Source organism: Coturnix japonica, chromosome 8 (genome assembly GCF_001577835.2).
Source record: "Coturnix japonica isolate 7356 chromosome 8, Coturnix japonica 2.1, whole genome shotgun sequence".
NCBI lineage: Eukaryota > Metazoa > Chordata > Aves > Galliformes > Phasianidae > Coturnix > Coturnix japonica.
This window is the reverse complement of record NC_029523.1, coordinates 11,788,517-11,813,897: the sequence shown is the minus strand read 5'-3', so window position 1 is coordinate 11,813,897 and position 25,381 is coordinate 11,788,517. Positions and strand designations below refer to the sequence as shown.

At 39.3% G+C, this 25,381-nt stretch overlaps 1 protein-coding gene across 3 annotated transcripts in view; it reads right to left on the bottom strand.

Moving 5' to 3' along the window:
* ARHGAP29 (Rho GTPase activating protein 29) overlaps positions 1 to 25,381 on the bottom strand; it is a 46,706-nt gene that overhangs the window by 20,753 nt on the left and 572 nt on the right. The window contains exons 1-3 of one of the 3 annotated variants that reach the window (XM_032446111.1): positions 24,341 to 24,481; positions 23,756 to 24,100; positions 2,755 to 2,898 (exon numbers count right to left, since the gene is read on the bottom strand). In XM_032446111.1, coding sequence (XP_032302002.1) covers positions 2,755 to 2,898; positions 23,756 to 24,100; positions 24,341 to 24,353 — 502 coding nt within the window. In that variant the 5' untranslated portion in view covers positions 24,354 to 24,481. Of the gene's footprint in view, positions 1 to 2,754; positions 2,899 to 23,755; positions 24,101 to 24,340; positions 24,482 to 25,381 lie in introns of those variants that run through there. The other 2 variants (XM_015870017.2, XM_015870018.2) reach the window with 2 other exon arrangements.

Sequence of the window (25,381 nt, the reverse complement as noted above, 5' to 3'; positions counted from 1 at the left end):
TTGTATTTAGGCTACAAATACAGAGGCAGGACTGACTGAAACCATGGACTTCAGTTTCACCAGCAGCTCTGTTTGCTTGACAGTTAACTTGGGAACTCCACAGTGCCAGATCACACAGCACTGAATCAGAAGAATTAAGATTCACCACAGAGTAAGTTTATGTCTGCTTTAGCCAAAGAATAATCAGACCATTTAAGCCAACCTCTAAATTCTAGGCCAACTGAATATACACTGCTGATAAAACAGATGAATAACTCCATGAGAAATTATTTAGAATTCTACTAACAGCAATTTCATACCACAATATTTTCTTTCATCAGATAACACCATCTACCTATTCAGCATAAGTGAAAGAACACATTTGTGTCAGATTAGCACTGTGCACCAAGCAATCACTTAGGAGGTATCTCAGAATTAGATTTTCAGTGCCAAACCACTGCCTATGAAAAGTTATTCAAAGAATATAGATAAGGGGAAGACAAGTCAAAACTTGCACTCAATTCCAGCTCAACAACAAAGACTAACTGTAGCAAAATCATCTCCTACCATGCTTTTTCCCCTTTGAGGTTTGTCATCATACAAGATATTCTTACTTAAGGAAGCCCAAGCAAGCTACAGCTCAGCACAGATTCTTCAGACATACCTGAAGTAGCGTCCTACAACTTGACCCACTTAAACACATTCATCACAAAACTGAATGACACAACCATACTGCCTTTGTTTCGAGTGGCATTCTGAGAATAAAGTTATTTCAGAACTCTATATTTATATAATACACAGTGGTTTTCTAAAAGTAGTTTTTCTTTCCACCTAGGAAATCATGCAATCCTCTGTGACTATAGCTCCTGACAAACTCAATATATTAATAGCAAGTGAACTCAATAACCCAAAATAAATGTTTGTAGCTAGTTTGTTTATCTGAAGTGTAAAATCTTATCAGCACGAGATTATCCAGAGAAATGACTGAACCACAAAATAACTCAGGGCAGTCATTTATCAAACCAGGAAGAAATATAAGAAGCACCAATACAGCTGAGCACAGTCCAATGATATTGAGATTCAACGCTGGAACAGAGTGCAAAAAGATGAGAGAAGAAACATGCATGGCACCAGGTTCAGAAGGCTGCAAATACTCTGAAGAAATTGGTTAGAATTCAAAACATCTTACATCCAGAATGTGCTCATTCAGGATATTAATTCTCCACTTCAGAAAACAAAGGGCATTGGAGAAAAATACTTAAGATCTAGATAAATGGTTCTGTAGAACTATGGAAAGAAGCCTAGTGCTAAGAACAGACTTTAAACCAAATTAAAAAATTGACACAGTGCTGGTATTAAAAAGAAGGCCAAGATAATTATGAGATTTGTCAGCAGTATTACCCTATCAGACAAGCAAAGTAATCCTACCGCTTTATTCAGCAACAGTAATTATGAGCAGCATAAGCAGTGATCAGTTTGGGGCACTGCATATCAGTAACAATCTTGAGAATGCAGGCAGTCCAGAGATTATCAATATCACCGCAAAAGTTTTCAGAAACATGATTTGGCAAAAGTTGATATACACATATCATAGAATCCAGAACTGGTACAAGATCAGGCTGCCCAGGAACCCATCCAACCTGGCTTTGAACACCTTCAGGGATGGAGCATCCACAACCTCTCTGGGCAGCCTGTTCCAGCACCTCACCAGTCTTTCTGTGAAGAACATCCCCCTTGCATTCAATCTGAACTTTCCCTCCTTGAGCTTAAAACCATTCCCCTTGAGTCAGTTCTCCTCACGTTTTCCCAATGTAATAGAGAACAGCTAAACATTCCCTGCATTTAATTAAATTAGAGAGCAGTAGAAGACAAAGAAGTTAAGCTTGAAAACAGCCTGTCTAAGGTGGCTGTAGAATTATGTTCACTGAACTGGCAGTGTATTCAGCCATGCTAAAATAACTAGGAAATGGGAAGAAACCTAGAACAAGGAGAAAACCTTAACTAGGTTATCTTACAAAGGATATTCTACGTGATATAAGACAGGCTAAAGGTGTGTACATTTAACCCTTCTCAAAGCATTACCCATGCCACATGGAAGAAACCACTTGTTCCACAGAAATACACTGGCCTTACTTAAAAACAACAAGAGCTGCAGTCAAAGGCTATACAAAGAAACAGCTATGACCTATTGGGCTGGAACAACTGCATGCTTTGCCATTTGTATTTGTCTGACACACAAAGATCTGCAACAGTAAAGGCCAGCAACAGAAAGTACTTACATACTCCAAGCCCTTTTTTATTTATACCTTAACCATGTTTATGATCTGTTTGAAGGAATCCATAAAAAAGCATTAAGACTACTCAGGTTTGGATTGCTCACTTGAATATTTCTTCTCTTTATGTACATCTAACACCATCCCTCCAAATTCACAGAACTATGCAAAGACTTAAAAAGAAAAAAAACTAATCTCTATGTGCATAAACCCAAGGTTTATAATTCTGTGATATTATCCTGAGATAGACAGGTAAAGATTTAGATCAAAATGTTATGCTTTTAGAATTCAGTGTGGTTTTGCAACTAGCTTCCTATAAACAGGTTTTCATTACAGCAACGTAAGTTTTTTTCAATATTAAATTTCACTTTGAAAAGGTATGTTATTGTTCTACTATTAAAAAACTTATTTCTTCTGTATACATGGAATCCCGCCAACTCCAAGACACAGTCAGTCAAGTGACTCAAAATTTTCCCAAGTTTGAAAATAAAACTTTCCTTACCTTTTACTTTTGCAATAACTGTTCCTGCAGCACTAAGAATATCAACTGAGTTTAGAGTCTGATGTTTATTTATCACTGCTTTCAAAACACGCAGCAACTCTCCCAAGCGTTCGTGTACTACTTGATGCAGGCCATCTTGGTTTTCTGAGGAAGTAAAGAAGAAACTACATTAGAAACAGCAGATTAATGACATTAAGAACCATTTTGATAGTATTCAGCACAACAAAATAGGGCATGTAGAAGCTGGGCCTGCTTAGAACAAGAACAATTTAAAAAGAGACTAGTATTGACCAAGAGTTTACATCTTAATGACGTGCATCAGGGAAATAAGTCCTTTCTCCAAAAAAGGACAAGAAAGAATAACTTAAAAATAGAAAATAAACCCCACAACATTAGGGATTGTACACCAATAATATCAGGTTACTGAATTAAACCATCTTACATCATTTGTTAATCACCACTTCGATAATTACATAGATTCAGACAAGTGCACCGTCAAAAGCAGATATGGATTGCATGTGAGTTGTTTCCTCACTTGATACAAAATTTGGTGTCACATTCACAGAACTAAAGATTTTTGGTAAGTTAAATGCAAAAAAAAAAAAAATCAAAAAAAATCCATCGCTTATGTCAATTAAATCTTAAGCATTTTCAGTATATATGCCTATATCTACAAACATCTTTCTTCAAGCACATTAATCCACATAAAGAAAAAAAACCCAATACCTGAACACCTAAATAATACGGTTGAATCAGGCCTGAACTAGATAAATTTTCACTTAAGCACTTATGCAGTGCTACATCCAATGCCCTTCCCTCTCTCTTCATTTGTGCCTCCAACCTCTTAACCCTCTTAAAAAAACAACAGCAACAAAAAGCATTCTTGCTGCATGCATTGCACAGGTTAAGTCACAGACTTTTCCTTCCTGCTGCAGAAGAGGTGTTGGTGCACATAATTTAAGTTTCACATGCACCAGAGTGCTGTGTTGCAAGTTGTGGTAAAAAGCTTTCAAACTCCAGCTTACGAAAAAGAAAAAGAGGATCTACTACAAGCTGACTCACTTCCCCATAGAGAAAAAGGAATGCCATTTCTGTGCTATCTGCAGGCATTGTAACAAATAGGTCAATACAGACAATTTAGCATAGTGCCAGTAGAGCCAGTGTTTTCAGCTTTCAGCTTCGAGTCATTTTATTCAGCAGACTAAGACATTACACTTGGACGAGAAGTACCTATTTCTCTCTAAAGAATCAATGAAGTACAACATGACACATCAGCATAGTGTCATCGCTACTGTCATACATGGAGGTGGGAAGACTACAAACAACTAATGCAGCATTGTATCCAGTACAAAAGTCCCCAAAAGCAAGCCCCATAAAAACCATTGTGCTCCAGGATCCCTAGATGTCAAATATAAAAAGATATAATTTTTTTTTTTTTTCAACTCAGGCCAGCTTATACATTGTCAAAGAAAAAGCCTTGACTCAGGAAGTGGACTGAGGCAAAAATATTATCTACCATTCACTGACACTTTGTGTGCTTTTTCCTGCTGGACAGGGGTAGGAAGCTCTGTATCCTTAACAGGATATACAGAAGTCTAGAAAAACCCATCTTACACAACCGTAGTTTGAGAAAGCTCTGTGTAATTCGTTAAATGCAATTGTAGCTTTAACCTTCATTTACGAGTACACATTCTGTAATTTTTGACTGACAGTACAAACACAGCAGCAAAAAATTGGCAAGAGGCTGGCACTAAACATGGCTAGAATTCTGTACATACACTTAACAGGTAGAGGTAATTTACAACAAACACACACTGACGTAAAGGCTTGAGGTTTGAAATTTAACACAGAAAACCAGGTTGTAAACTTCCCACTGTAAGCCACAGAAGTTGATGCTTGGACTTTTGGTAAGAGATGACTTACAGGGGGTCTGCAAGACATCTGCAAAAATACATAAAATCAAGAAAGGTGTGAAAATAGTGGGTAAATTCAACTCCTTACCACCTGTCACTTAAAAATAAACATTTCAGTTAATTAAATGGAGTAAAAGCTAGATTCAGAACAGAAAAAAAGTGATTTTTCATATAAGAGACCTGTTAACTTCTCATCAAAACACAACACTGATAGAAGGCTGCATGGAAACAAGAACAGACTAGACAAGCTCTTCTGAGTGCCCCCTTGGGCTACAAGTGAGCTATGTGTTACTGGATCATGCCAGTGTCCAGTTGGCCCACACCCAATGAAGCAGTGGGTGATGCTGCTCAGGAGACTATCCAAGTCCGGCTGCTTTCTGCAGTACAGCTGCCTCAGATCCCCTTGTACCCACAGCTATTGCACCACACTTCCTGGGTGCTTCAGTAACTACTTACAGACCTACTGTCTTCAAATTAATCAGGTTCCTTCGGAACCTACCTCTGCAATCTCATTTTACTCATCTCTTTGCTGAGCTACTAAGCACCGTACAGAAACAACATAACCTGCACCAGTTTAAGAACTTGCCTATGAAGAAAGCATTGAGGATGACAGAAGTATTACATATGTCCAACTTAGTATTTTTATTTTTTTTTATATTTTTACTTTTCTCTAGCTATTCACTTTTGGCAGTGGTTGGAGCTCAGACACTGAGTTATACACAGCTTTAGTTTGAGCCAGCACTGCCACTGTCACCTTCAAATACTTGGAGAAGTTCCATAGCCATTACAGATAATTATAATGGTCCCTTTGGTTTTTAATCCATCAAAGGCTCAATTGTAGTCCCATCAGTGCAACAATAAACGCTGTCTGGATTATTGAGTAGCTCCAGCCAAAGGTAATGGAAAAAGAGAAAGACAGCAGAGCTGTACTGGTGCCCAGAAACCACAGCATAAAAAACATACCTGAAAATTCCAGTAATGTGCTATTTTTAAGGAAGTGGATATTTGGAAAAAGAAAGGCAATTCCACTTAGTTAATTAAGAAACATATGCAGTGACTTAAGTTATGAAACATCTATGTAGGTAGCATCTCATCTCTTCTTTCAACTCTTTGGATACAGGCAAACCTTCTAGAATCCTTCCATGGTGATTAATCAATTTAGATTGGCAGGACTGTGAAAGAAAGACTTATTTGGAGGCCTTTGAAGCTCTATACCACAATCCTCCCCTATTACCTGTCTCTATTTAGCTAGAAGGAACACAGTCCTCACCCAAGGGGCATAAGGGTCAGCTGCAGAGACTGTACAAGCACACCACCCAACCAGAACAGAATCTCTTTTGCAAACCAGATAGATGGAAGACCTTATCTTCTGATGAGCATGTGTCCACTTGTGGATGGAGAAAACAGTTCCAGTTGATGGGATCTGGAATACCCAGACACATGTCCCATAACCAGATCCTCTTGGTGACATGGTGGGAAGACTTCTCATTCCCTAACAAGCATGGGACTGGGGAAACAAGGTTAGGACGGAGCCAAGCCAGCCTATGGTTTGCTTCCAGTCCACCCTGGTGAAGGAGAGCATCATGAGCATACGATAAACTAAACTAGTGGTTCTGTAGAATTCAGTACAGTGTACAAATACAGGCTTGTCCTTATGGTATAAGAACAGATTCTCAAGGCTCCTTGCATAAAAAAAAAAAGTCATACAGCGAGCTAATTAAAATATATCTGATATCAAGATGCAGTTTCTTAGTGTTAACATTTGATATTACCTTCTCAAACAAGTAGAGTTGGGAAAAACAAAAGCCAAAAAAAAAAAGGGGGAGAAAGGGAAGGCAGAAAGATAAAATATCATAAAGGATACACTCTGAAACAGAAGCACTCTGTTTCAAAGGAAAATACATGTTGAAAAACAGCTACTGAGTTGAATTAGATGTTTATCATACTGTCCCAGAGAACACCATCACTAAAATAATGCATTCAAGTATGAGATTTGTTATTTACTCCTAAAAGCAGAACTCTGGCTACACCCAGCAGAGACTGCTTTGTATTCCGTCACTGTTTGTTTACAGAGTACCTCAAACACTGTTTCTCTGCCTCCCAAGGACAAAAGAACTACAACACAAGTAGGGAGGGCAGAAACCATCAGGAACTACAGTGACCCCACATTCAGGAGCTGATACTGACCAAACAGACACTAACACAGGGATTTCCTGTTTGTGGCAGATTTATAAGTTCAGGTACTAGCAGAATCTAAACATACCAGATTAACAAAAACAGTTTCAGTATAGCTAAGTGACCAAACCAACCCTAGAGCAAAACAGTTCCGTAGGAAGAATGCATGAGGAAATGAGAGTCCAACAGGCTCCTGCAGCAGTGCACTCTGACTTAAGCAGTCATAGTAAATAAAAAATAAAAATCAGTATTTACTTTCAGTTTTCTTTTGTTCCCTCCTGTCACACTGTATGACTTCTTTTATCTACATGCAGTCAAGCAGGAAATTCTCCCACCAATTGATGCTATATCAAGTTTAAAATATCTATCTGTGGTTCTCAAGCTCAGTAATACAGATGGCAGTACTGTGGAAAGCTAACCACATTCTGGACCACAGGAATGCAGCTTCCCCAGTGGTTTCTCAGCACAGAGGACACACAGGTCCAGATGCTTGCTTCAGTTATGAACCTCTTGGAACCTCCAGAAAGAATCAACCAGCCCTCTCTCCCTCAGAAGAAAAGAGCTCCTGAAAGCAGGGAGGGAAAAGGAAAGAAGAAAAAGGGCTTGAAAGAGCTGAATAGTTTGTCTGCAAACCTTTCATCAGGGTTTAAACCATCATTTACTTCAGCAGAAAATAAGCTTTCTCAAAAAATGTAAAGGCAACCACAAGGAAAGCAAACTACGTAAGAGAAGTGCATCAAGAGGGAGACAAAAAAGAATATTTCTAATTTACACCAAGATCTTTGTTCACAGCCTCAACTCTTCATCTGCAGGAAAAAAAAAAAGATGCACAAGAACAATACAGCTAAACTGGCTCAGTAAGGCTGGCAGTCTTCCACCTCAATGGCACATTGGCCCATCATCAGTATCTCACTGCTCAATGGAGCAGTCATAAGATGTGGTGACCAAAATATCTACTTTTGGTGTAAAGAAACTAAAATAAAATCACAATCTACCTTTTTTTCATTCATTTCAGGTATTTCTCAAAGGGAAGTCCTTTAAAAACAAAAAGCACAAAATCACACAGACACACTAGCAAGCAATTCTGGTCTTACAACTAAGGATTCTGTTCATCCAAAACAAAAGTTTGCTCATCAAGCTTGTCAGTGCCAGCCACCCTCTCTGCCAAGCCAGGGCTGATTACAACACACACGGTCAGGAAAAGCACTGCTGTGTCAGTTGGCTGGTATTCCTTTGTCTGTCCCGACTCATTGCTAGCCCAAACATTTCTGAAGCTGTTTATTTCAACAAATTTTTGCCAGAAAAAGTTGAAATATGGACTAACAATGCTTTTTCCCCTGCACAGCCTTTATACACCCTGCATAGCTATTTAGACCCACATAGAAAATGCACACACCATTCTGCTTATAACCTTTTCCCCTAGAATGTTACCACTTTGTAATGCCAGAAAACTTATCCCCCACAATTTCTACAATCCATATTCTATAGGAAGGCAGTTACACTCTGCATCTTCTCTTCTTCAAGAGAAGGTGAAAACTCCAGACAGAATAGCATTCCAGGGTGGTGAGAATAATTATGCAAAGTAGGAAGCAACTACTCCAATATCCAAATATCTGGATCTAGAACTTATTACATTCTCATCCTACAGGATGTGAACAGTCAGTTCCTCATCTCTTTTGATCTTAGAAGGACTCAGATGGAATCAGTTTGAGTAACCAACATTTCAATCTGCAATCCCAGAGCCTTGGCTAAAAGACTGCCAAGTCCTATTTACCAAGCTCATTTTTGGCGTCAATGATCAAGGTGTATAACATTGTTTCCATTATGTTTCTGAGGAAGATTAAATTGTATCAGTAGTTATGTCACGAAGATTGAAAAAAAAAAAATTAAAAAAATAAAAATAAAAATCAGCATCACAATGAAGCTAACCCAAAGATGACAAATGTAAATTAGAGCTTCATCGACACCCATGCAGTGGGCGAGGAAACTGGCAGCACCCTGTTCTGAAGCAGATCCAAATAATGATGTGACATTCCAGTGAGCACCACAGAGTGAGCAGAACAATCACAGCGCAGTTAACCCTGTAGAAGCCACCAAATCCATTCACTTGGGGAGACAGTCTGAGATTTGCCTGTTATTTTATTCTTGCCCTTAATCCATCCCCTCCTTTGGGCCCACTAACATAACTGACAGCCTGCCCTATTTGTCTGATCTAACAGAGGTCACTATCAGAGTCAAAACACCACAAGGACTGAATTAAAACACATAGTTAAAGAATGTTTCATACCACGGTTTGATCATGCACATGGCTAACCTCTGTCAGTGCTTTTTGGTCCAGTCTTGGGGGAGCTTTTTATAAAGCAGTATACATATGGGCTAAATATGACTCCCATTAATTGTACAAAACAAATCTGATTTATTCTGTAGATATTTTATTGTTGGAAGTCACAGTTTGGGAGTGAGAAGATTAATGGTAGCTTTAGTTATCATTTATTCCTTCACTTGGCTGTACAAACACACCGCAGATATGAAAGAATTAAATATTTCAAATAATTGAAAAGCAAACTCAAAGAAGTTCCAGAATAATTTATCTTAGACCCTTTTTTGTATTATTAAAATCTCCAACAAGGCTGGAAGCTGCCAATGGCACTAAAGTCATCACACTTCAGTCTCATCTATGATGCTAGATTAGAAGCTATCTACCTAACACTTCAACACCAAGAAACAAGCCAGGAATTGCCAACAGAAAACCCACCTTTGGGTTTTCCAGTAGCAGAAAACCTATTGCCACATGGTCAGTTATCAACTGGACTGAGGCTGTTCAAAATGGCAATGGGTTAATCATTAGACATCACATGTACCTCCTGCTTCATGCCAAGTCACCTGTCTGTCTTCTCACAACGGACACAGACTATTGGTGCAGCTGGCACAAAACCATGAAAGGAGCACAAACTTTGTACTCTGTGCTCTAGCAAGCACAATAAGTACAGTCATGCATCCAGACCCACTTGAGCATTATTCAACTTCCTCACTATTTTAGCCAGATTAGGTATTATTTGTTCTTATTTCTTATTACTTAAGAAGCCACATCTTCTGCAGTAGTGATGCCTCCTCTGAGTTATGCAAAGCAACATCAGAAGTGATAAGATGGACAGAAACAGCCATTTAACACAGAGTGAAACACGTGACTTTTAGTCTATTGCTCCAAATTCTTCATGAGTTAACAAAGCCTACAAGAACAAGTTGTAGTGTTAAAGAAAATTAAGTCTTCCACACTGTATTTTTTTTTTTTCCTTTCGTCAAGGCAATTATAAAGCAGCTATTTATTCTTCTCTACTTTTCAGTCTGCTATATTTCTGATTTCTAGCAGGATCTTCAACTACAACCAGATTATTAAGTTTTAATTGTAATGTGAAACCATTGTTACTGCATTGGATATAAGATTAGAGACCGAATGCATTTAAATAAAATAAAAATCATTTGTAGTTTTACAGAAGTAGTGCATAATGAAAGGTCTGATTTTCACAGTGCTGAGTCTCATATTCAAGTCACAGTGTATGAAATGATTTAGCCAAATCCTATACTACAATGATTTCTGCTTTCACAGAAACCTGTAGGCCTGAAGCCAAGAACCACACGCTGCTCATTATCTGCGTAAAACAGTTGGTAGTGTTCTTGATAGGAAGCCACATTAAAACAGTATTACTGCCTATTACATCCTTGGTATTGCTCAGCCATTTTCTTTTGTTCTGCATACCTAAGCATCTACAAATCAAAAACAAGAAGCATACCCAAAAACCTACTACTATGAACCTTTCATTATTTACTTGGTTTGCAAGAGTCAAAGATAAAAGCCCACTTCTCATCATAAAATAACTACTAACAGATTTTTTAAGAACACTGCCTTTATTGCAGGTCAATTTCAAAACAAACACACACAAACTACTGAAAACCCAACACAGAAAATAACTTGCCCTGGAATTTCAGATGAAAAAGAGGCCTGTTTTTAGTATTTTCCCAAGAAAGGTGAATGTTAATTACATCAGCAGAAACTAGCAGCATTAGGTATGGCTAATAAGAAGCTAAAAATGAGATGTTTTTGAGAAACCACTGTAAAAGCCTTAGGGGGACCCCTCTGCCAGCTGACACTTGGTAAACATCTTTCTGGATATTCCTAGTGAGTTCTAACTCTGCAGCTTGATCAGCAATTCCTGTTGCTCTGCATGCTTTCATTTCTTCACAAATTTCTCCATATATTGAGAAGCTGTCTACATTTGAAGACTTAGAAAAACACATTAAAATGGCTTTGAAACTGTAATCTGGTTTATATTCTTTTTTCCCCTTGTATTCAAACTTCTCAAAATAACAAACTGACCTGTACCGTCATTTTTGCTGATCAGAAAAACACGGAAACTCTTGTTGTCGTGGCATCATTAAGAAACACTACAACAAACTCAAAGTCTTTGGCAACACATGCTCCAGAATCCTCTACAAAAAGTATTTTAACCATATTATGAACATATAAGCAATTAGTTCAGTGAAGAAAATCTAAGGATATTTGATTAGGAATGGAGAAAGGCGTGGAAAATAGCTGAAACTATGCTTTACATAAAAGCAAAGTTCAGAAGCTGTGGTTTTTTTGTTGCTGTTTTGTTTTTGTTTTTGAAGAATAATACACAGACCTCTGAATATCCTCCACTGATCTCCACTTTCTTTTTTTCTTTCACTTAATAAACTACCCCATTTTAATTACGCTCCAATCCCATACCTATGAGAAATCAAAGTTTTTTCATACTTACATAATAAGCCCTCACTGATACAAGTAGGTCAAATTAAGACTGATCTTCAGAAATTGAAGTTGTAAAATCTAAGGTGACTTAACAAAATAAATCTTTTCAAGTCAGAATAAATGGTGTACGTGTGAAAAATCCACATGAATAATCAAAATATTTTCACTCTGCCTTTGCTGAAAACAGTCTCTTTATCTTGTTGATGTGCCAACTGATATCAGCCGCATTGCTATTACTCCACATTCATTTCACATTTAAACTCATGGATAAACTTCCCATTTGTGTGTACGGGAAGTCCTTCGAGAAACCTACCACAATGCAGCTTTTCATTAATCCATTTCAATATGCTGTATGCCACATTCCTTCAACTTTTGTATCCTACCAGCCTTCAGATTCCAATCAACTAACCTAGACATGTTCATCCATGCAGTTTAATCCTTAGAATACACTAATGTTTTATTAACACAATTTAAAACACTAAACAAACGGGAATGAAAATTGCTGGAGTTTCCTTATTTACCTGCTTCTGACAAATGAGAGTGAACACATTACAGGGCCATTCTAGCCACACTTCCTATCATTTCCCAAAATCTGAAAGTAGCTGAAGAATAAAACCAGGTGAGTATAATGCTTTAACACTTCCAGAACCCATTTAGGACAGAACTGTAAGCTGTTGTAGATGTAAGGCTACACTCTCTATAATGAGCATTAGCCCTAAGTCTGACCAGTCACATTTTCACCAAAGTCACATCCATCAGTTACTGTCTTCTGCAGTTTAGTAGAATAGTTGCTGAGCTTAGCACTTTACAATCAAAGATGCCCATCAAATAAAACAAGGGGGGGAAAAAAGTGCCTTAAGAAACTACATTCCCTGTACGTTGCTTCAAGTTCTGAAAAAAAAAAAAAAAAACACAAAAAAAACCAAACAAAAAAACAAAAAAAAAACCCAAAAAAACAAACCAACAACAAAGCAATACTTAATTTCCTCAACACAAATTTCAGGAAAAAAACAAACAAGAAAAGGACTAACTATCCCCAGAAGTTTCATCTTATCGTATCAACCTGGTACAGAAGTGATACTATGAAGGTCTTTTATAAGACAAATTCAAAAGAAAATAAAGCTAGCCTTTGGTAAGCCATATCAAGGGATTATCAACAAGCCCTTAACCTCTAACTTATTTTACTCTTAGCCTAAAATACTATCTGTTCTACTTGGCTTCTCCTTTTTAGCTTAAGTCACTGACTGAAGAAGCCCTTTTATTGCTGTCTGCCCACTTAGTTTTCAGAAGACCACACAAAGCCAGGATTATGAGATTATATGGTGTTAAACAAGAGGTGAATCAACTTTGTGCATTTTTATAAGTATCTTTTAAACACAATTATGGAGTGATATAGAATAGAATGCCATCACAGCCTATTTTGTTGATGAAAAGAAAACATCACAGAAGTCAAATCACTGCAGCCATCTCCAGTTGTCTAGAAAACTGGTGAACAATAGATGACAGTCTGGCATTATGTCTTGGTACAGGTGATGGCAAAATTACGAGCTATGTGAATGCTAAAAAAATGCTTTCAAAATCTTCCTTTTTCCTAGAATTAGGAACAATCAACCTCTACTGCAATACAGCGTTTTGATATGAAGTATTTCACACATATTGTCACTGTGATTATAACTGATGTCATAGTAGCACTGGTATGACTCAAAAGTCAACAGTGACCCACTGCACAGCTTGTTAGGCACATTTAATTGAGTAGTACTTCTTGACAGTTTCCCCCTCGGTACCCCTGAAGCTGTCATTCCAGCCAGCACTAACTTTAAAGCAAACAAACTAAAGGATGCACAAGCCAGTAAAAGGTACAGAAGTAGAAAATTATAATAAAAACAGGTAGAACTTGGTCAACAACATACACAGTAGCCCCATGCATTTCACTTTTCATCCAGGGGCACACAACATTTGATGCTGCATAACAAGCTTCTCCCATTATTAAGAAACTGACTTATTTACATACCCCAGCCCTATTACTAACTTCCCAATTAAGTCTTCAGCTCACTTCTCATGTCTAGTTATCAGCTGAAACCAGCTACTAATGAAAGGAGTTTGTCATTCCTTGCTGAATTTGCTAGCTTGTTCTTGTGCATGAGTTTAAAGGCGAATATGACACAGAGCCTTTAATGTGACAGCTCCGCAGTCTCAACCCTAGTGTTAGTTTCTCCTTTGTAACCACTGCCATATTTATCACAGTCACCTTCTGTCTTTTACACTTCCACAACCACCTTTGTTCAACTTCAATCACTTACACTACTAAACTTCCAAGTAAGCAACTTGCATCTGATGTCTGATGACACATCTGGAACCATCCATTAAGCACTGCCTCCTTCCCATGCTCTTTTGCTGGTGGTGGTTCTTGTGTTACAACACTCAGATTCAGCCCCAAACGCTACAGATGTCAAAGACATTGCGTAGAGTGAGAAGAAACATTCATGCTTAAACTTATTCCTACAAATATACTTCTTACAAATTATTGATCTCCAACCCTGCAATTCATTCAACCAAAGCCAACAGATTTTCCATACATCTTAGCTGGAACTTCCTCAGTAGGTCTTTCACATAGTTCAGATTCCTAAAACTAGAAGAGGATTAGGACTTCATTACTAAAGTTATTCTTTCCTTTAAACTTCCCAAAACACACACTTTATTCTTTCTAAAGTAAGAGCCTTCCTTTCCCTCTAAGGCTCACAGTATACACATGGCCATGTGCATGGCATCACAGTCACTCTACATCTAACAAATAAGCAGTACTAACAGAACTTTTACAAGTGCAGTACAAATATCAGGATATGATATAGCACAAAAATAATGTACAGCACAAGGCCACATGTTGTTTCACATGCTACAAGAACCAAAACTTAGTTATTTGCTATGGCCTCACTGAAGTCAACTCCATCTTCTATTAAAAAGAAATATCTGGGGGAGACAAAGGATTGAGTCCCCACAAAACCTCCATTTTATTGAAAAAGGAGAATCAGCTACCCATGAAGACAGAGGTCCTGGAGGTCCCAGCTCTGCACTACATCTATAACCCTGCCATGCAGTTCTAATGCCAATTCATCAATAAAGCAATGTCTAACAAAATCAAATCACTGCAACAAGTAAAATACACGAACATTTACTTGAAGTTAAGAAACAAGTCACCTCATTCCTGTGACATAACTACATAAAATAGGAAACAGTCCCAGAGAAACAGATACAGGATGGTTTGATCTGCAAAACCTTCATAGAGTTCTGGTCACTGAAGCAGCAGTCACAGCCTGCAACTCCATGCTGTCAGGTATGCAGGAATTGCTGGTATTTATATTCTTGTTATATACTGCAACTTGAATAAATTCATACAAAGAAATTATAGAAATGAATATATTTGCAGATATAGTATAACACTCCAAAAACCTACAGCTAATCCTACAGGTACATGCAAATTGCTGTTAAGAGAAAAAGACTTCAGTGCAATGGATCTTATATATCAGCCTTCTGGTGCTGACATAGAGTTGTAGGACAGATGCAGGTTTCCCTGTTCCTCCAGCAAACTGCTAACTCTATTAAAAGACATTTCATTGTTAGAAGACCCAGCTTCACATTTACACAAGATTTTGCAAAAAGGAAAACCTGATTATTGATTCTCTCCCTCACTGCTTACCTCTCTTACACTAATCTCATCACACCAGCTTCCTTAGTTTAACTGTCACTGTGGGAAGGAGGGAAAACACGAACCAATAGAAAAGTTAAGGCTCTTTAAATAAAGCATTCTGAAATTCTCTGCACGTCAAAACGCAAAAAGGAGAAAGAACGGGACTTGTATTTTGATTACTTTTGCACCTCCGAAGCAAGACAAGAATGGAAAATGCCGGTGTTCTTCTATAAAGATGCGGCGTTTTCCTCCGCTAAGCAGCGAGGCCAGGCAGCGCCCCGCCCGCCCCCGGCCCCGCCGGCAACAAGCGCGCGTTGTTCCGAGGAATGCGGGCTATGCGGCGGGGGCAGGGCGCAACGCGGCGGAACCGCCCGCCGCCAAGTCAAACAGTAACTGCGGGCTGCAGGGCCCGGGACGGGGGGGAACTGCCCTTAGTATCCGCCGTCAGCAACCTGCGTTTAGCACGTAGCTTACGCCTGGACTCTGCGGAGCACAGCTTCGTTTGAAGTGAACTTCGAGGCGTTTCTCCTTCCTTGTTCTAAGCATCGGAAACGGCAGACTTGATCCGTGCAGATTAATTAAGCGATGTCCCAGCAGCACAAGCCTGCACAGCAGAAGACAATGCCCAGCTCCCCCGGCTCTGCTCGGGCCGCAGCCACCCAAGCCCAAGCCGCAGGCTCCCGAGAGCAGCTGCAGGAACGGCACAGGGGGAAAAGCCGGGGCAGGGGCAGCTCGCCGTCCTGCGCCGGGAGCATCTCTAGAGGTCCCTTCCAACCCCTACAATTCTGTGATTCTGCGATCGCTCCTCGGGAACAGCGCGGTCTGCAGCTGCTGCTGTCCCCTCTAAGTTTTGCTAAGCAGCGCGGGCTCTCTGCGGGCCTGGCTCCACACTGCTGTCACTACCTGCTTAGGAGCTGAGCTCTCTAGAGTACAAACTTATACCCACTTCTCAGAAGAGGATGGTGTTGAGGAAGCCGGTGCCGTACATGGGCAGAACTCGCAGCTACGGTACCAAGCTCTGGCTCCCCGGGGGCCAGAGGAGAGGAGCAGCAGAAGGGAAACCTGGGGGAGCTATTGGGAACATTATGGTCCTCCAGGCTATGCTGAGGAAGGACACTGGCAGGCCTGGCTATTTCTTTTTTCCTCCAAGCTTTGCCACAAAAAAGCATCAGAATCTGTTAAATGCCATTAGTAGTGACTGATTTTAAGTTCTTAGAATAATTCAACGAAAAGTTTAGCAAAGTATTTACTTTGCTTTTATCTCTATTTACATCCTTTACATCTCTTACCTTGAAAGTCATTCACATTTGTCAAATAACAGTTTCAATTTCAGATTGGCAGAACCAATACCCAAGAGTGATTACTAGGAAACATACACAAGGGTGTAGTAAGAAATCTCCAGGTCAGAAAGACTGGAACTATTTCTGTCTTTGCACACAGAAGGCAAGTTTCAAAAGTCTAAATGGTGACAGCACAATTCAAATGTGCCTGAAGCTCAGAGTGAAAACCAACGGACTGATTTGCTGCCTACGCAGGGCATTTTCTGCTTGCTGTTCTTTGCTCACCACCTTTTTTATGCATCTCTGTCAAACATAACATTCCACAGAGGAGGCAAAATATATATATATATATATTGGTAGAGGGTTCAGCAGTGCACACTGCAAAACCAGGGTGGAGTGCTATGACTGCCACAGTCCATTCCTTATTGAAACCTCAGGCCACTTACTCCTTTGCCAGCTGCCTTGTCCCTCTTTTCTGAGCTCCCTTCACTTTAGAACTTCACAGAGGTTCTAGTTGAAAACAGTTCTGCTCCTCCCTAAGACCAGCATTCAGTCAGATCTGCTCTTCTGAATGTGACACAGGCAGCAGAAGGTGACTGCCATGGCCAGAAAAAGCAGCAGTGAGACTGCTCACATTTTGAAATTTAACAAGAAACATATTGCTTGTTTGGTTTAAAACACAGCCCTAAACACAACAAGCTTGATAACAAGACATGAGAACAATTTAATACATATCTTGTGCATATTCAGCACAAAGAATAGCACCATCATTTCAGCTCCTGGTGAGGAGGAAAAATCTGATCTCTGCAGGATCGCTTTCAGAAGCGAAGTCTCAGCTTTGCCCAGCTGCCTCACACCTGCCCCAGTCTGTCTGGATCCCAGCTTCCCTGCTACTGTAATTCAAAGGATCACTTCCACCAACTGCTATGGAATCAATACCATCCAAAACAGCAAACACAACACGTCAGAATTCAGCTCTTAATATCTTATTTGTTTCAGCAGCAATCTGAACCCAGTTATTGTAAGCTGGTATATTTAAAACAGGCAGATGGTCCTTGAGAACCAGCTGTGAGCAGAGCAATGACACTGAAGGCAGTTGCATCTTTCAGAAGCAAGTTACAGAATTTTAAGGACTACTGCACAGGTATTACAGATATCCAACACTTGAGCAGATCCTGGAGGTGATCTGCATAAAAATCCCATTTTGGACTCTGTGTCCGAAAAGCTGTGATTTCTGTAATAGCATGAATTATTTTCCAGAAAGTTTGACTTCACTTTTTCATGCTATACAGAATAAGAGAAACAACATGCCACACTTCATGTGAATTCCTCTGCCTTTCCAGAGGATTGGATTCTTGAAGGTCACTTAATCAATTCACAAACAGACTGTTTACATATTTGATAATCACTTTGTTCTCATGATCCCTGGAAGTCAGCAGCTCTGTCAGCACACAGCTTTCCTCCCTTCCATAAAGCTTTTTCATTTAGGACACAATACTATCAAAGAGAAAAACAGCTGTTTTCTCCCCCATGATGGAAGATATCAGTACAACCTTTCTCAAAATAAAAGCAAGTATACAAACGCCCCTTCCGGAGTGCTGCAAAGAAAGGTAAACACTATTAACCTTGCTCAAAGCACTTTACCCACCAACAACACATTCATACTACAAGTTAAAGGTTCAGAATCTGAAGCATCATTAGGCACTTGAACAATTTAAAGTGTAAATACAGCAGCTTTCACTGAGAAATAATAATATTGGAATATAGAACAAAATTACACCTAGTAAATGATCATAATTTCCATCTGTTATCTTCATATCTAACAAGCGTCAGATTTCCCTAGCAAAACAAGTTGACTTTCCAAGAAACCACCTCAAAACTTTGCTGCAGAGGACTTCAATATTTTATATTAGAAGATCATAAAGAAACAAAAATCAAGAACTAAACATGCTTTAGTGTCTTAGTCATATTGAAAATACGAATGTCAGAAAAAGCACACATTATCACAAGCCTGGAAGGAGCAAAGAGAAATTGTTCATCTTTAACCCACAGGCACTATATTCAGCAGAAAACTTCTGGCTTTTAAGGTAGCAATACCAATCTCCACAGTGGTTTTGAAATTACTGGAGACTTGTTAGAAGGAAGCTATTTAGCCCAACACACCTTTACAGGTGTCCCACTGGGCTGAACATCAATCCTTCAAGAATAAGCACCTGATAGGTTTCAAGTCAGGCAGCATTCCTGATCTTCTTGAAAGCATCAGTACTACTATAAAGAGGATTCAAATGCTCCTGACCAGGACATCGAGCTTCACCTGTATTTTCACTTCTGCTACAATTTCAAAAATGCTCCTTGAACTCCCAAGAAACCAGACAGCAAAATCTGATCCTCAAAGACAGACTTGTGATGAAAGGCAAGAGCTTTGACTTGCTAGTCTGTTTTCTAATGTATCTGGAAATAAGGGTACATTACCATTTTATAATAAACTGGATTTACATTAGTTGAAGACAGACAGGATGAACTTGAGCAACAAAGCTTTTGCTCATGAAAAGGATGCAGAATTACCCACATGAAGCGCACAGTATCACACTTTGAAGATTACTTCAAAGTTTGTGATAAAGAAAGCAGCAATACCTAAACATATTCTGTAGTATAGTCACAGATTATATATTAAAGTATAATTACACGAGCACTTTCAGACCACATGCAAATTTCACCCTGACAGCTATTCAAAATGCAACAGTATTTCCCACAGTCCCAAGGGCAGACCTTACAGCATACGCTGCATTCCTTAAAAAAATAAACAGCAGATGTCACAAAACCAGTAGTTAACTACCTTCAGAGGAGGGAAACAGGAATGTTTCCCCCATCTCTGTATTGATGCAAATCAAAGCTACTATTTACTATCCAAAAGTGAAAGAGTAAGTAAAATATTTTAATTAGGAATTCAGACTTTGCCCTAAATACTCTTTTATGTGTTCCTTTTAAACCCGAGTAAATGACTCTCGTTCGAGCAAAGGCCACACAGTGACATCACTTGCTTAAGGCAGTAGTGGAATTTATTAAGGGCAGTAACGAAACAGACTGTAATGGCAGCAATCTCAGGCACAGATACTTATTCTTCAGTAGATCCCTAACTTTGCATGTCTATACAGTAAGCAACACTTTATTTGAACCAACAAATAGAACTTCTAACAGACATTTGTCAGAGGCAGGTCCTGCACAGTTTGAACCAAGAAATTGTATAAAACGCATGTAAGCCACTTCTGTGAGGTACTGACATACTTAGAGGAGTTTGGACAGTATGGATTAATTATTCCATATCTCCTACCTGCCAAAGGAATGTACCCTGCATGCTGAAGTCACTCAACATTATGAAATTTAACAGCATTAACTTGCAGGCACAAACCCATGCTTTGGGACAAGGATTAACCTTCTACATGTTATGGGGTTTGGTTGTGGCATTCCCACACACATCACATTCTGAAGTATTTTCAGTGCTGTGGCCAGGCCCTCAGCAGGCCTGCAGGACACAACCATTCAATTCTTACACCTTTCTCTAACAAGTTACCTTTTTTCCTTGTAAGTCACTACATCTTAAGATCAAAGATAGCTCCAGCCTTTAGACAGTACTTTATTGCATGTCCTACTGTTGCTGCCAGATGAAGGCAGCGACCTTTTCCTCACACTCTCTGTGGATAATCCACTATCTGAACTCAAAACACAAACAAACACATTAGCTTTCAATCTATTACATTTTAACAGCTTCTACCTTGGACATATACTGAAACAAGAACTAAACATGGGGGACAGCAAGAATGCATCAATAAAACTGAGAATTCAAATGAACTACCTCAAGAGTGGCACAGACTGTAAGTGACAAAAATAGATGGAGTCTTCTAGGTATTCAATCAGCACATACTCTCAAGTTTAGCCTGCCAGGCGGGATTCCTGAGGAACTGTTCTCCATTTCTTCTTACCAGAAAGGAAAGATGACTGATTTATTTTGAGTCTCCTCAATACATTTCAATTATTTTTGACCTCAGAAAGCACTAATACTACAAGATGAGCAGGCCTTTCAGTACAAGCACAAAAACATGATGACAGTATAATCATCCTCTCTAATATCAGACGTATGACACAACTTCATCTGGAAATCTAACTTAAGACCAGACCAAAAGGCTGATCCATTGACATTTTGTGCAGGCCAACCACTACAGGTTCAGACTGTCATCAGATAGAATTTTTTTTAATCTTTTTTTTCTTTTTTCTTTCTTTTTTTTTTTTTTTTTTTTTTTTTTTTGTGTGTGTGTGTGTGTGAAACAGCACTGAACCCATTGACCTAGGTACAAAAAACAGAGCTCTTCTTTAATGAAGATGCTGCTAAGTACCTTGGTCCTGTGCCTCAAGATGACTTGCTAATAATAGAGTATTGCAACCAGCAAGTACAATACCTAGATTCAAAAAGGAAATTGAACTCAAGTGCATGGAACACATGGTATTTAACTCAGCACAAGAGGCAACTGCAGCTCCTGTGTCCAAAGGGTTGAAAAACATCAATCTGGCAATTCTATTCACAGGGAGGGTTTATTTTCTCCCCCCAGAGGTAGAGGGCTGTTGTTTTGCTAAGTTTTCACCTGGTATATGAGAAATTACTTCTCAATGACAAGTTTTTTTCTTGCAATCATCATTACATTTCTACATCTAAAGGTAATATCCATATTTCATTATTACTAAAATAAAACTGCTATAAGAAGCTAAATTACATTATAGCATAAGTGATACACAGAAATGACACTGAAACTTGCAAGAACGTGGGTGAGAAATTTCTGTTAACACTCTCTTCTTAAATAATATGAAGTTGCTGAAGTCTTTAATCAACTTGATTAGTACCATGCAAAACATGATACAGGTCTATATCTAAAAGCATTTATGATCTAGTCAAGACATGAATACATACTACAGTCTAAAATAACTTAAATTTTTCACCCCAGATATTATCACTACATCAGGAGAACGCTAAGTGAGCTGTTAGTGAATAACTGCCAGACGCTTCCAGTGCAGCTCAGACACAGACAGCAGGGACCATGGAGATCCAACCACAGTGTGGAATTCAAAGCCTGCACCCACGGGAGCCAGCCCAACTGCTGGTGCAGGCCCAAGCAGCCTGCAGCAAGCTGAGCCACGTGCTCCAGTGGGAGCTTACAGTGTACTACAAAGGAATTTTAATACAAATCTGCCAAGCAGCAATACTATGAGTAACAGTAGCTGTGAAAGTTAACTGGGGGAAACACTAGCTGGAAGCTGAAAAACTTACACCAGGTTCTAGGAATGCCAGACAAACACCAGGGCTTGTTAATGCAACCCTGCAGCGTCACTTCACGTTTGCCACTTCTAAACCAATTGAAGATACACACAAGCACATATCAAAGTAAGACGTCTGCTGTAGTTACTAGCATGATTTACTTTTGATTCTTATTTCATAAGCTTCAGTGCAAAGCTCTATTAAACAAAAACTATATCAAGACATTACATTGATGCTGTCCCAAAAGGAAGAAATTAATTTTCCATCTCTGTAACTGATTTCACCTTAAGTAAATAAATTACTAATTCAAAACTAATTGGAACTAATTCCAAAATGGTAGTAAGTCTTACAAGTCATAATTTCACATGTAAAGTGTAAATACCACCTCAGTATGCTTTTGTCTGGTTTTGCATAAACAACTATAAGCATTATCAAAGTAAGAAGGGCTAATGAAATTCAAACTATTCAGCTGCAAAGAGGTCCTCTCCAGCCAGCACCAAGTCCTTCGTAAATTAACAATCATTTTAATGGACAACATTATTAAACGACTCAGTTCTGCAAGCTGACATAAAACTATACAATAACTCCTATCTCCTATGTTGGATCTTCTGAGCCCCAAATTTGATACTGACCATTGACTAGCAAGCACAGCATGGCAGATGGAATACATTAGCATTTTGATAAACCTTCCTTACTGGATGCCTAATTCAGTGTCAGCAGGCACTAGACACCTGACCTCACAAATAACTCTGCTCATCCTGTGTGCTCAGCAAAAATACTGTTGACATGAGGCAATTGCTAGTATCAAGTTACTGTCCTGGTAAGATTTGTTCACACTTTTTGGCAACACTGTTTCAGCTGCACACAGACTCAAGCCTTTGAAGCTTACAAAGCACTGGATCCAATCACTTTTAGCCACCTTCTCCTCAAAGAAGAATCAATGCAAGATCTGAACTAAGTGTAATTATTATTCTCACTCCATTTCAGAAACATTACATTATCTACAAATAAAAAGGTAATCCCAAGCACATTAGAGGTAACAAGCATTGCACTAGCACAAGGGAGCACTAGCAAATTCACTGCCTTTGAACTGAGTAAGAATCTTAAAGTCTCACCTTACTGTTCAGGATCTACATAAATTTACTTATTAGCAAATTTGAATTCAATTCCAGAGAAAACAGACAAGATAACATTAAGGCACAGGGAAAAGCAAAAAGAAGCATGCAACATGAAGGAGAATTACTAATGTCTTGTGTTTGTGACATCTATTTAACTGACATCCAAAGCAGCTTTTAACTATTAACATCGGAATATTTCTGTAAAAGCTAGATAATGGCTTTCCTGCTGATGATCAAAAATGGACTATCCTCAAACTCTAATTCTTGCTCTACCCTCAAACTCTAATTCAAGCTACTAACATAGGAACCTCCCAGAAAAGCATCTAAAGAAAAAATCAGAATTATACCCGTCTAGAAAACAAGAACATTGCCAACAGAATTGTTTGGAATTACAAGAACACTCAAGTGGCTAAAAACTCATCAGTTGATGGCCCTGCTAACTTTTAGTGGCAATCTTAAAAGCTTGCTAATAGCCTCTTCTCCCTTGTCCTTTTAAGCACTACATGCTCCAGAGCACTATACAGCTGATTATGAAAGAAGATTGCACAGTGTTCTGATGATGAAACACAAATCCTAAAGTAACAGCTACCATTTCCCATACTCATCACACGAGGGGCAGAATAAAAGAGAGAAGCAAAAGGGAGGATAATAACTGTGGCAAAAACTAGATAAAATGTGAGTAGAGGCATGGGAGTTCCAGGAAATCTAAGAATTTAGGATAAAAAACCAGCCATACCTTCTGAACAAATGGCTTCCTTCAAGTAGAGCAGCACATCTGCAAATTTTCTGACATCATTCACCAGCTGCATGATGTACTCTGGGTCCACAACAGGATTGTCATAGCAGTCAGAATTGGAGCTAATGCTGCTCAAAGAGCTGCTCTTGGTGCTGCGCCCCATTCCCCAGTTTCCTGAATTAGAGATGGTGAAGAAGTTGGAGGTAGACAGCCGGGCCAATCCCAAACCACGTTTGTTACTTCCACCGTTCTGTCGCAACATCCCAGCAGCCGCTGTGCCTAAAGAGCTCCCACAGCCAACATTCAGGATCGCCTCGTGTCCATTGACCAGACAGAGATGAAGCCCTTTAAAATGGAGGAAGGGAAAAGGAGGTGGAGAAGAAAAAACATTGGTAAGGGCAGAAATACACAGAAAGCAATATTTTTGCACAGAGAACATCCAAGAATTGTTTTAGCGTAACACCGCTTAACTGATGCATTATCAAGGTTCTTGACTGTTTGGTGTTCTTTTCATATATATATATATATATATATACAATATATATACACACACACACACTTAAGAGATTTTTAAAAGATTTGTACAGCAAATACACATTACTGCTTAAAAGCCAGTGGTACTCAAAGTTATTTCTAGAGCCAATTACGATGCATCTGTTTTTAACAAGAGAAAGTTTGCTCCCTCACTCCTTAATTCAGAAACATTAAGAGCCACATTTGTTCCACATAGCCCCAAACCCATTCTCTACAATGAAATGTTACTACAGCTGATGACAATATCAAAAACACCCCATGTGATACAGACCACAAGCACCATTCCAGCTTGCATCAGCCACCCAGCTGCTCTCAGCATCCTGCCTCTACAGATAACAGTCAACCTTGATCTGATAGGATGATTTTTTGTTACACAGATTGTGCTGAGTGAGAAACTTTGACCTATAGAGCCTGAGAAGGGAAAACATCCTGAAAGTTGGTGCGTGGGCTTTCAGGCCTGCTGTCTTGTGATAAAAACAAAAGGAAAGACATAGGAAAGTGAAGAACATCTTAATACCAAAGTTTATCCACAAATCTCAGCACAATTAGCCTGAAGGCTGGTGCTCTGCTTTAGCACACCTTCAAAGCTCCTCTGCAAATATACACAAACTTTGGGGGCAATTGGTAAAACTAAGCAGCTATCTGCAGCTTTAGGAAAAACAGAACAACCCTTCAGAGCTCCCACACCAGGTCAGGCCATTTGTCTGAGGGCAGCTGCAGGTGGCAGAGCCAGGATTGGGTCCAGCAGCACCCACAGCGCTGCCATTGCACTCAGCACCAGGGGCTCAGTGCTCACACTATATGGGAAAGAAGAAAAAAATCAGAACATGCCAACTAAACGAGTCAGTTGTGGCTGCAGATACATCCACAGCAATCTCAGATTCAACCGCTGTTAATAAAGGAGCGTTACTACAATCGAGTAACGAACGCAGCTTAATATTTCTTGCAGTTGCTCAGACCAAACGCAGAACCAGCTCCCTCAACGTTTGAACGCTCCCACTCCGTATTTCATCAGGAGTTGTTTTAACGCAGCTCCGTCGTTTTTACATTATTTCTGCCTTATTTCTCTTTCCAAAGTGAAACTCCACAGTG